Source organism: Fusarium vanettenii (genome assembly GCF_000151355.1).
Source record: "Fusarium vanettenii 77-13-4 chromosome 9 genomic scaffold NECHAsca_27_chr9_1_0, whole genome shotgun sequence".
NCBI classification, from domain to species: Eukaryota; Fungi; Ascomycota; class Sordariomycetes; order Hypocreales; family Nectriaceae; genus Fusarium; species Fusarium vanettenii.
Window position 1 is genome coordinate 185,951 of NW_003315858.1, and position 12,033 is coordinate 197,983.

At 50.7% G+C, this 12,033-nt stretch overlaps 6 protein-coding genes across 6 annotated transcripts; 5 read left to right on the forward strand and 1 right to left on the reverse strand.

Annotated features, from left to right (window-relative positions):
- Nucleotides 1–652: 652 nt before the first annotated feature.
- On the forward strand, nucleotides 653–2,468 carry NECHADRAFT_95939 (uncharacterized protein; the record flags this gene model as incomplete). Its single annotated transcript, XM_003043662.1, has 6 exons — nucleotides 653–761; nucleotides 798–1,010; nucleotides 1,077–1,339; nucleotides 1,396–1,738; nucleotides 1,799–2,066; nucleotides 2,123–2,468. 6 exons carry the CDS (start codon nucleotides 653–655, stop codon nucleotides 2,466–2,468), a joined length of 1,542 nt encoding a protein of 513 aa, XP_003043708.1.
- A 425-nt stretch (nucleotides 2,469–2,893) lies between these two features.
- On the forward strand, nucleotides 2,894–4,906 carry NECHADRAFT_84376 (uncharacterized protein; the record flags this gene model as incomplete). The annotated part of the gene is made up of 1 exon (XM_003043663.1): nucleotides 2,894–4,906. One exon carries the CDS (start codon nucleotides 2,894–2,896, stop codon nucleotides 4,904–4,906), a length of 2,013 nt encoding a protein of 670 aa, XP_003043709.1.
- Nucleotides 4,907–5,012: 106 nt separating this feature from the next.
- NECHADRAFT_48191 (uncharacterized protein) lies at nucleotides 5,013–6,127 on the reverse strand (the record flags this gene model as incomplete). Its single annotated transcript, XM_003043790.1, has 2 exons — nucleotides 5,013–5,725; nucleotides 5,785–6,127. 2 exons carry the CDS (start codon nucleotides 6,125–6,127, stop codon nucleotides 5,013–5,015), a joined length of 1,056 nt encoding a protein of 351 aa, XP_003043836.1.
- Nucleotides 6,128–6,536: 409 nt separating this feature from the next.
- On the forward strand, nucleotides 6,537–7,025 carry NECHADRAFT_84378 (uncharacterized protein; the record flags this gene model as incomplete). The annotated part of the gene is made up of 3 exons (XM_003043664.1): nucleotides 6,537–6,675; nucleotides 6,754–6,919; nucleotides 6,971–7,025. 3 exons carry the CDS (start codon nucleotides 6,537–6,539, stop codon nucleotides 7,023–7,025), a joined length of 360 nt encoding a protein of 119 aa, XP_003043710.1.
- A 1,055-nt stretch (nucleotides 7,026–8,080) lies between these two features.
- Nucleotides 8,081–8,948, forward strand: NECHADRAFT_84379 (uncharacterized protein; the record flags this gene model as incomplete). The annotated part of the gene is made up of 2 exons (XM_003043665.1): nucleotides 8,081–8,168; nucleotides 8,254–8,948. 2 exons carry the CDS (start codon nucleotides 8,081–8,083, stop codon nucleotides 8,946–8,948), a joined length of 783 nt encoding a protein of 260 aa, XP_003043711.1.
- A 609-nt stretch (nucleotides 8,949–9,557) lies between these two features.
- NECHADRAFT_84380 (uncharacterized protein) lies at nucleotides 9,558–10,799 on the forward strand (the record flags this gene model as incomplete). Its single annotated transcript, XM_003043666.1, has 2 exons — nucleotides 9,558–10,396; nucleotides 10,595–10,799. 2 exons carry the CDS (start codon nucleotides 9,558–9,560, stop codon nucleotides 10,797–10,799), a joined length of 1,044 nt encoding a protein of 347 aa, XP_003043712.1.
- Nucleotides 10,800–12,033: the final 1,234 nt, after the last annotated feature.

Genomic DNA, 12,033 nt, shown 5'->3' on the forward strand with positions numbered 1-12,033 from the left:
TCTCCATCTTTCGATTGATCAAGCGGTCGAGATGACAGGCCCCCCACTGCGAAGCCTCGGGACAAAAAAGGGATCAGGACAGTTCAATGAATTGCCTGGAGCCATTTCAAGAGCTCAAGTCGACAAACATTGGGGATATTTGATGATCAAGACGGGCCAGTTCCGCTCCCATGGCGCGATAAAGCGGAACAGGGGTGCGCAGTATAGTTAACTCTAAATCCAAGCTTAAACAAGATTGGGATGCGACCCATCACGCTAGTTACTCGGTTAAAGGATAGCGGATAGACCAACGTTATGGCGCGCCTTTGCCGCGTTAGAGGCAGCCATTAGAGAAGGCGCTGCATCATCTTTCGCGTGATGGTGTTCATGTATCATGAGCGATTTATGCAGGCCAAGACCTTAACCATCTTCTAGAATCCACTTAATCGCTAATAAACTTTTGCTTCGTTAAACATGTGGAGCAACAAGATGTTCTAGATTACGAAAAACGTCCCCGATACCGGGAAGCTGCTGTTATCTGATCTTGTGGAAAAGCTGCCCGTCGCACTTCTTTTAAGATGTGATATAAATACCGTCCTTCTTCGTTTCTACGTACTGTTCCTGACCTTTACCTCTTCAGACTCCATCGTTTCAGACCGTCCACGTTTTCACCATGGCTGTCCTTGATTATACCAAGGAAGACCCTCTTTCGGCTTCGAAAGAAGTCAGTCTTGCAACACCCCACGAAGTCCCAGTCGATCCAAACATACCACCAGACTCAAGTTCTGCAGATGTTGATAACCGGCCATTTGTTCCAGCCAAATGGAAACTTGGCTCGGTCCTGCTCATCTGTCTCATTAGCTTCGGGGCTTCTTGGTCTGCCAGGCTGACCTCGTCGTTAAAGAGTACAGTTAAAAAAGAGCTGGATATTAACAATACGCAGTTTGCATTGTTAGAGGCTAGTGAAGAGCTCCTGGTCACTCTCTTAACTATGCTCTCTGGCGTTGTGACAGACAGGATTGGTGGCGCTGGTATGTTCCATCATTCAACCTCTTGTTACCTTCTCAAAGAGCACCTATGTCTAATGCATTGAGCAGGAGCTATGCTCTATGGAAACCTGATCATGACTGCTGGAGCATTTGTTATCGCAGGCGCAGCGACTTGCAAGTCCTATCCACTGATGATCGTTGGGAAAATCGTCGCAGCACTAGGTGACATTGCCACGCAAATTGCTTATTACAGAGTGTTTTCAGCATGGTTTCCACCTGGTGGAGGATTTGGGACTACGATTGGTCTTCAAATTGGTATAGCTAGAATTGGCGGCTTTGTTGGAAGCTCCACGGCCAATGTCATCTCCAAGGTACTAAAATCTTCTTGATCCCTTTACATCATAGCCCCTGATTAACCTCTCTTTAGAACCTCGGGAACTTTGCCTGGGTCTTTTGGATCGGAGCATGCGTCTCCGTCTTCACAAACGTGTGCACGCTTGTCTTTTTCTTCTTCACCAAGCTTGCCCATAAGCGCTTCCGGGCACCACCTGATCCTGCCACAGGCGAGCTTCTTGTCGAGAACAATCGAAAGTTCGAGTTCCGCAAGATCCTCGAATTGCCTTGGGTGTTTTGGACCATCATGCTTTTCTCTATGGTGCAGACAAGCTGTTCCAATGTATACTCTCAGAACGCGACTGAGCTTGCTGAGCACCGTTTCGGAGTTGATGCCGTCGCTGCTGGTTGGTACGCATCGTTGTCTCAGTACGCTGGTAGGTCATCCACACACCCTTGTTTTTATATCAAACCAATGGGACTGATCTGTTTTATAGGCTTTTTCCTTAGTCCTTTTATCGGTGCTGCGATCGATGTATACGGCCACCGTGTGACGCAGATGCTTATCTGTGGCACTGGAATGTTGTTGTCAATGGGACTTATCAACTGGGGCACGACAACTGGCAGTGCTGCAGCTTCCTACGCAGTCTACGCCGTTTTCAAGACCTTTGGTCCGGTGACCATCATTGAGGGAATTCGGACCAGTATGTGGCATCAAGATGTCTTTGGCACTGCCTACGCTGCCAAGGTGACAATGAATAACGCGTATGTCATGTCCATGAATTCCTAACTAAATGCAACGCCACTAACTTCTCGATTAGAACCAACATCATCATTCGTATTATTACTGGCGTCATTCAAGATGCTGATGACAATTCATATGACCGTGTCACAATCGTCTACGTGTTTCTGGCCACCGCCTCTACCGTTGTATCTTTGGCTATGTTGATTGGGTGCTGGTGGGCCACCGACCTCCGAATCTTGCAATTCACGCGAAAGCAAAGAATTCGGTTCGGAGATATGATCAACGGGAGAAAGGAACGATCTGGTGGACCCAAGGGCGAGAGGGGTAGATTGATCAGCAAGGCTTGTTTCCTGATGTTGTTGGTATATGTGCTGGGCAGCTGGGCAGCCTGGATCTGGGGCGCTGTCACGGGTAATAACTGAGTCAAGGTTATTATAAGTATAGATTCTCTATGTGTAGTATCCTGTAGATCACTTGAGTAGGGAAAGGCTTGCTCTACCTTGACTCTCAGTAAAATCATAGAGTTTATCATATTCCCTTGCGGCGGTACTCAACTTTCAACCCACACAAGAGTGCACATTGCCTAAGCCAATAATCAGTTAAGAAATCACGCCAGAGTACCAAGTCTGATTCAACCCTTGAAGCTGACCAAGCCACAGGCTCCCATCACGGCTGAGCCAACCAAGAGAGGCACCCGAGCAGGCATCTGAGGCAGGCTGTGCAAATACCAACTTTCTGATTACCCCTCACTCCCCCCAGACCTCATTTCAGTCTTATCCCTCACCCTGGCTGAACGTGTCCGTCCTATATATGATCTGTGCATTGCCACCCCTTGCCTCCTACTTCCATGCCTAGGATGGATTCATCATCTTCTTTTACTTACAAGCCGCTCGACCGGCTCAAATCTGAGATCCGAGTCGTTCAAATCTCACCCGAAGATGGCGACAGTCTCCGGCTCGACACGGTCTGCCTAGACGACAATCCCACCTTTACCGCCCTGTCATATGTATGGGGCGATCCCAACATCAAAGAGGCCATTTCTTTGCACAATCGATCATTCCCAGTAACTAAGAACCTCGCTGCAGCCTTAAAACACATCCGTCGCCACTGGGCATCGAAGCAGTCCCTCTATCAGGTTCAAAGCCTATGGGTTGATGCAGTGTGTATCAACCAACAAGACCCTGATGAACGGACCCAGCAGGTCCAGCTCATGAGCCGCGTCTTCAAAAGCGCGGCTGTTGTCCTCGCGTGGCTCGGACCAGGGGATCATTCGCTTGCTTACTCTACAATAACGCTGCTTGCCAGAGAGATGTATGATGATACGGCGCGAAGGTTGAATGAAGAAAAGCTTGCTCGGCTGGATTGGCTGCAGAGATATCCCTCTCTTTGTTCCGACGACGGCCGTAGGCAATCGGGATCGGGTATCCGAAACCTTGCTTGGTCCTCTGTGGATTCCTTTATGAGAGATCCTTACTGGACTCGCGTGTGGATCTTTCAAGAGGTTGTATTGGCCCGTAAACTGGTCTTCATCAGCAATGGCTTGGCATCGATTGGTTGGCCGACGCTCTTAATCTTTCAGCGGGGGTATGAACTGACGTGGAAAAATATTGACAAATTGTCCCTACGAAGACCAAACTACTTGTCTCCAAGTGTGTGGTCGGCATTAACGACTAATTTAGCGAGCGTCAGTATCATACGACAGCCATGCTTCGCAAGGGTGATTGTCAAAAATGGGTTGAGAATAACTCCAACTTGGGACTATAGCTGGGTCATGTCAGGTTTTGCAAGTGGTCTCAAGGCTACAGATCCAAGGGATTACATCTACGGACTTCTCGCTATTACTGAGATCCCCATTGTCCCAGACTACAACAAGACGGTGTCGGACGTCTACATCGAGTACACGGCAGCCTGGGTCGACACTTGCCGTGATGTGAGAATCGAGAAATATATTACCCCCCTTAAGTTTCTATCTGGTGCCGGAATTGGCATCTACGGGTCTGAAGCCGACTTTCTCAGTTGGGCGCCTAACTTCCCGGGCGATGGGAAGCTTCATCTCTCGAGATTAAGGATGGGAACTGGGCGTACGGATAAAGAGGTATTCGGAGACGACTCAAGCAAGCTCCCGTTTGTCGTCGCCAAGACAAAGAGCCTGTTTGCCTGGGGCATTGAGATTGACACGGTTCGTTCCGTTGCTCAGGGTCCTGTGTATAGTTCCAAGAACGATGTGGATTTGCTGGAAAGTGCCATAATCGCCCTGTCGCAAGGCGAGCGGTATAAAACTGGTTCAGCAGCCCTCAATGCTTTCTTCCGGTTGTTGCACAGAGATCAGTCAAGAACCGTCAGCAGATCAACGGTTATCCGCGACCTCTCTCTCTTTTATCACATGGCCAAGCCCTTGGATCGGTTAGAGCCTCAGCAACGAGACCAAATGCTGCGCACTCTGGGATTTTCTAGAGACCCGGTCGAGTTTGAGGCCCGATTCCGCAAGTGCTTTGCTCCCGGCGCAGACTTTCGACAGCTGGGGTTTGACAGAAATTTGAGGGACATTATGATGGAGGAGTCTGAAGGGATGGTCAGCGAATCTCGGCAGAGAATAAGATTGGAGCTGCTCTGGCTGGAGGATATTTGGAGCTTGATTAGCACTACGAGCGGTTATTTAGGGCTTGCACCACTTGGAACTGCAGTCGGCGATAGGATTTGCGTGCTGAAAGGCTCTGATGTCCCTGTCCTTCTACGGAGGACAGATCTGGGCTCGTATACTGTCGTGGGGACTGGCTTTGTGGAGGGACTGATGGATGGAGAGGCGGCAGAGCTTGAGCAAGCTAAAAAAGGCATGGGTCAGTGGTTTCAGATGCAATAGTTAGACCAAGGTCACTATCTATTCTGGAAACACAGGCCGAATCGTAAGCCGAGTACCTATATTGCTGAAGACTCAATAGATACCAATCATACAAGGCCAATTGTGTTCAGTTGTCTGCAAGTGTAATGACAAGCTTCTTAGCAGACAATTTACCGGCTTCCAGAATCTTTAGCGCGTTCTCAATACCCGACAGCCCACCCGGTTGCACCTCGTAAGGGTGACCCGAGAACCATCCCTCCGCGAGACCGACTCCAAAATAGTGGAAGAAAGCGATGCCAAACTCACGATCTCCGTACGCCGCGCCAGCAGCTTCTGACGCTGCAGATGCGGGAGATCCTAGATGGACGGTGCCAACCATTGTGAAGAGAACATCTGCACCACAGGCGTCCTCGGGATATCCCCTCATTTCTTCAGTTAGGACGATGGCGATGGCACCTCCCGGGGCAAGAGCTTTGCCGATGTTATTAATGCTGCCCTTCTCCGACACGCCGTCGAATGCGTGCAATGCACGACCACCTGTGGCCTGATGGATCTGGTCGGCGACAAAGTCATTGCCCTTTCGATAGTCAATGACAACATCTCCCTTCTCAGGCTCGAGCAGGCCTTGGACGAAAGGGATACCATTGCCAGCTATAGCGACAATGGGGTGAATGTTGGATAGCTTGGCTAGCTTGATGGCAAATGCGCCAACGGCTGTGGCACCGCCGTAAACGATGAAGGGAGTCGACTTTGTTGCGGGGTTCCAGGGCACAGGGAGATTCAGTCTCTGGTAGACACCCAGTGCGGCCGTCATTCCGGCGAGAGGAATCGTCGCAGCCTCTATAAACCCATCCAAGTCAATGGCTGCGTGGGAGGCACAGAACAGCTTGGAAACTTACCTTCGAAGGTGACATCCGCCGGGATGTGGAAGGCAGAGTTAGCCCAGGCGATGGAGTATTCGGCATAGCTGCCATACGGAGTTCCCAGCTCGTGGAATGCAGCTACACGGTCTCCGGGAGAGAAGCCAGTGACATTTTCTCCAACGGCTTCAACATAGCCCGCGATGTCATCGCCCTGGTTGCGTGGCTCAAGATCTCGACCCCACACCTTGGGATACTTCCAATCCTTGGGGTTTGTTCCGGAGACGATGGTTCGGATGAGTAGCTGACCAGGCTTGGGCTTGGGGATAGGCACGTCTCTAATTCGAACGGTGATGTCCTTGGTAACGATGGCTTCCTTCATTGTTGCAAAGATTTTGATGCTGGATGATGACTGGTTGAGTGTGAATGATGCTAGCTACCGAATGCCACGGGCGTGCTCCCTGCTTTATACCCGCAAAGGTTCTGGGCTACGAATTGGCCGAACCCATGTTGGAGACTGAACGGGGCCGTTATGTAAATCGACCGATAGATGCTCCGGGGCTGACAAACCTTGTTCCTCAGTTCCGTCACTACATCTCTTCGAGAACAAAGCTGTATAAGAGGGGCATGCCTGCTCTACTTGCCTTAACGACTACATATACAATACAGCGTCCCCATTGATCAAATTTATGCTTCTACATGCACATATACTTCTTGTGAGTTGACTGAATTCCTTTGAATGTCACATACAAGAAGAAGGGGCTGATGAGTTCGAAGTCAACTGCGAAATCATGTCTAGCAACATCAAGCAGGTGTCCACCAAGGACCTCAACGACGTTGCAGCCGTCGTCCAAGTCTACATCGATGGCTTGAGGAAGGGGGATAACGACCTGCTGAAGACAGCCTTCCACAAAGACGCAACTATGTACGGTAAATGAAATGGCACCTGGTTTGACGGATCCATCGATCAGCTTTGGGCATACGTGGACAAGTACGGCGGCGCACCAGATATTCAGGGTCGATGTGACATTTTGGACATGACTCCTACCACGGCTGTCGTTCGTATCTCGCTGGAGAACGATGCCAGCGGGGGTAGATACTTTGACCACCACACCCTGCTGAAGATGAAGGACAAGTGGGAGATTATCACCAAGACGTTCCACATGTACAATGTGTAGGCATGATGGGGATATATCACAACATATAAATTACCTGCCATGTTCAGATGTTTGTTTCCAGCTCGACGAAGTGAAATCAAGATGAAAGTGTCGAATGTCTAAAACCGTGGAGAAGAAATGAAGCGAAATAAAGACGAAAATGTCTAAAATCATGGAGAAGAAATGAAGTGAAATGGAGATGAAAATGATTAAGCTCGGGTCATAGCCGAACCTGCCACCCTAGATGGCTCGGTTAAGCTCCGAGACTCGGTTAACACCCGCGACAGATAGAGTTCATCAGATTCCATCCTTCTCATCCCGTATCTCACTCGTGAGAGTCCGCAGATGCAACCGAGAACTCGACTCGCCCTCACGAACCATTTTGGTCGAGCATCTAGTTATCCAACATGGGTTCGCGATCTGATACGAGCCGCTCTCAATTGTATCGACCCGTCCATTGAATTGGCCGTGCCTGTCGTCATTGTCGGTTAGAGAATCTCCCAGCAGCAGATCCCATCTTTCCTTCGTCCCCTCAAGCCTCCCGATCCCTGAGCTCACATGCCGCTTTTCTCTCAACGGTTCAAGGAAAGCTCGTTGCTCAGGCCAATTGCCCTGCTCCAATTGCCAAAAGCATGGATATGGGAGGGTGGAACAGTATGGAAAGCTGCTTGACCAGCCAGCAATGGCCTGAAACTCACCTGCTGACAGTCCTGCAGAATAGGCTCTTGTTGAGCAGCATTATAAGGCCCAATTGCCTCTGCAAATAGCAGAAGGTATCTTCTACTTTTGCTTTGGCATAGTGGTCTATTGTGTTTCACAGCTCTCAACTATCGAACCAGCAACCGAACACCTACAGTCACGGCGCTGTCTCAAAAACCCCGGTCTTGGGCGCAGATGCACTGACGACGATAAACTCGACCACCGCATTCAGAACTGACGCGATCCCTCTTGACGTGCTCTCGAATTCGATCAATAATTACTCTGAAAACTGCCATAACCAACCATATTCCTTCTTTCACGAAGCCACCTTTCGCACCGCGTTCCTCGACAACCAGCTACCGCATCACCTATTGCTTGCCATCGTCGCAAACGCCGCCCGATTCTCCTGACATGCTTTCTATGAGCGCAATAAACATGAAACAGCCAGAAGGTTTGGGGATCTCTCGTGGCGAGCCATCATGTCGGATTGTTTTACAGCTCCGTGTAATACCATTGATGTGTATACGGTTCAGACAACCACCCTCTTGGCAATCTTTGACTTTACAGGTGAGAATGGCGACAGTAATCGGCAAATGCTACAGCAGGCAGGCATTGATTAACATAACAGCTGGCAAATCACGCCACGTTTAAGCCTGGATCAAGATTGGCATGGCTATACGAATTGCCCAGGACTTGCAGATGGCTTCCGAGCATGATGCCACGGCTCATCCCAGTCAAAAGGAACAATTTCGGCGGTATTTTTGGTCGCTCTCCTTACTGGATCGTCTCTGCTCATGCGGTTGCTACAGACCTTCGGCCATTCTGGACGCCTCGTGCCATCTCCGACTCCCCTCACACGGGGAAGCTTGGAGATCGGGCCAGGAAGAACAGACATCTACACTGTCAAAAGTCAACACAGAGCCCTGCGTGCTTTCCGACGACGCTCTGAGCCCCTTTGCAAACGTCATCATTATGGGAGGCGTCTTGGCAGAAGCAGCACAGTATATGCTACAAGACATGGATGCGCGTGCTCACTACCCGCCTTGGGACGTCAACTCGGATTTCACTTCTATTCAGTCAGGCCTGGTCTTTCTAGAGACGCAGCTACAGGTTAGGAGACTACTAGCGGATACAGTTAACCCGTCCTCTTCAGCCGACAACACGGTGAATCAAGCCGCTGTGTCGCATGACATATATGCCCAGATCCTTTTCCATCTTTGCAATTGCCTTCTTAACCACCCCTTCTTACTTCGCAGGCGGTTAGAGATAGTCAAGTGTGCTGGACCTTTAAGTTTCCTCCACAGGTGTTTCAAGCTGGCTTGGACCCACGCACAGCAACTCTGCTAATCGAGACTTAGGTAGATCAAAATGGCCATTTAACTAGGACCAAAATCTGCGCAAATAGAAGTAGCTGTCGAGACGGGGAATTTCTCACCTATCACCGCAATTCCAGTAGGAGATAACGGGCATTCACTCCCGATGTGGGCTTACCGAGCTGAAGGTTCCGCAGACTAACGATATCGGACGCGTCACCCGTTAGCGTTCAGAAGCACACGTGCTGGTTCAATCTCGACAGACGTATGCTGGCTGACAAGCGACAGGCCGCCAGCTCCTCCCGCTAGCTGAGGCCGAAATTGCCAAGATCTTCACGGCCCACAGTCGAAATGGCTGAGAATGGCATCGCTTGGTCTTAGCAACTCATCTTGGCCCACTCGGGCTTACCAGATGCTGCGATCTAACGGCGACTATTGAGAAACTATTGTTTGGCTGCGTCCTCTGCAAATATTTCACACTCCTTGCAATTAAAATAGCCCTGCTGTTGACATGGTATCGTCTCCTCTCTAAAAGGGAGCCTCTGCCGCCCCTTAGGATTACTTGCTTCAAGGCTGTTCTGCTGGTCTTGCTTCATTCACCACGCTCCTTAACCCCGACGACCTCTTGTCCATTCATTCCAAGATGGTGTCCCAGAATGTCGTGGCTGCAATTGCAGCCTTTTCTTTCTTTATCGGCTCTAGTGCAAGTCCATGCATACCGAACTCTTCCCTGTCTAGTGCCGCCACGACAACCTCCCTGGCGGTGATTGAGACCGGCTCAACCGCCACCGGTGCCACGTCTACCACCGAGACTGCATCTACTGATATCACATCTACCACCGAGACTGCATCTACTGATATCACGTCAACTACCGAGGCGGTTTCATCCACCTACGCCACTTCGTCGGCCGAGGCATCGTCCACCGCTCTCAGCACCACCGCTTACATCTCCACGACCACTCTCGCCACGACTACAACCACCGTCGCCGAACCGGAGGTAACCCTGCTTGTTAACGGTGGCTTTGACGTCAGCCCTGCCAGCTATAGCCCCTGGACTATTTTCTCAGGAGCCGCCCTTGGCGGAAGCATTGGCACCGACGACACAACGGTCCAGGGGGGTGCTCGTTCTCTCGCCATCAGATCGGCTTCCAGCTCTGCTGTGGTCGTGGCCCAGGTACTCGACAAGACCCTCCTCAAGGCCGACAAGGAATACAAGTTTTCGCTCTGGGGTCAAGTCAGCTCCTCCACTGGGTGCTCGGATGGTATCTACATTTGGATCGACGCCAACAACCTGAGCCAGGACGTTGGACCGAGGATTCATGCTTCTGGTGCGGATCTTGCTGGGGGCTGGAGGTACATGGAGGGTTCTTACACGTTTACCGAGGCCATGCTGAGTGGAGACGACTCAATCAGGGTCGTCATCCAAGCACGATGCAGTAACAGCCAGAAAGCTTGGGTTGATACTGCACAGCTTGTGGAAGCGTAGCGTTACACAGAAGGGTCTCTACGAGATAGTTGTTAGCGCAAGCGCTCCTGACCGCGACGACGCAAAGATACCTGAGTTCTTGTTTCTTCTCCCTAGTTTGTTTCTCCTAAATTGCCACTCCTGATACACACGTGTGACTGCTTTAATTCCTTTTTTCGTCTTTGAAATTCAGCCATAAACCCTAACCGCAATAGTCGTCCTCAAACACGCTTCTCGGTACTCGATATGGCCAAAGTTCATGGCAACTGCGATGGTTGGTTTCAGGAAGTTCGGGCGCTCCTGAAACGGTCAATCAACTCAGGCGAGGAGCTCGGGGCTTCAATCACTATTAACATAGACGGTGAAGAGCTGGTGGATATCTGGGGTGGCTACGCGGATAAAAGCCAAACCCACCCCTAGGAGGAAGATACTATTGTTAATGTGTATTCGTGCATAAAGACAGTTCTCAGTCTTGCGATCCTTATTCTCGTTAACCGAGGACTCCTCGATATCGACCAATAGGTCTTACACTACTAGCCTGAGTTCCAGCAAAATAGCAAATAGGATGTTCTCGTCCGACATTTGCTATCTCATACTTCCGGAGTCTCGGGATGAGACGATCCCATCTTGACTGAAGACCTCTTTGACGTTGAGAAAACCGCAGCGATGCTGGCCCGTCAAGCTCCGTGGTGGACTCTCGGAACTGCGTCGGGATACCACGCCCTGTCGATGGGCCATCTCCTCGGAGAGCTGGTTCGTCGAGTTTCGGGGAAGTCATTTCGGGAGTTTGTCGCTACCGAAATCTCGGCTCCCCTGGGCGTGGACTCCCAGGTCGGCGCCTCGGAGAAGGATTGGCCGCGAATTTCAGCAATCATCCCCCCAGAGAATACGGGCATTTCGCCAGACTTTGAGCCAGGGTCTGTCCAAGCCAAACCCTTACTCAACCCGCCTCTCGATCCCCGTTCCGTAAATACCGAGCCCTAGAGACGAGCAGAACTGGGCGCTGTTAATGGCCACGGCAACTCTCGCTCGCTGTCTCGGATACTCTGCGTCATCACGTTGGGTGGCGCGGCCAGAGACAAACAACTTCTCTCATCGGACACCATCCAGCTCATATTCCGAGAACAACACTGTAGGCAAGATCTAGTCCTTGGACTCACCTTGAGGCTCGGAATCGGCTTCGGCCTGGCACCATCTGCGGGAGTTGAGTGGATTCCAGAGGGGCGGATGTGTTTCTGGAGTGGTTGGGGCGGTTCCTTTGTGGTCATGGATCTTGACAGGCGCATGACGATTGCCTACACCATGAACAAGATGGGCAGTGGTCTGGTTGGTAGTGATCGAGCGACAGCTTACGGGAAGGCCATTTACCAGGCCGTAGATATCTGAACTAATTGATGGAAATGCCTTTCAGACTGGCGAGTCTTCAATCGTAGGGCAATAGTGAGTTTTAACGTAACCCCGCTGTGAATTGTAGGATGTTATGTTGATCAGCGTAGAGCACGTGGGACACGCGGGTTCCGGACATCGGTCCGGAATCTCGTCTCAGCGTTTGCGAACCCCTCATGTTTGTAAAATGGTTGGTAAAAAAGGTACCAGGATGCAGAGTCGATGGGGACCAGCTTGGAGCATGCTGAAATTCTTAGACCACACAATC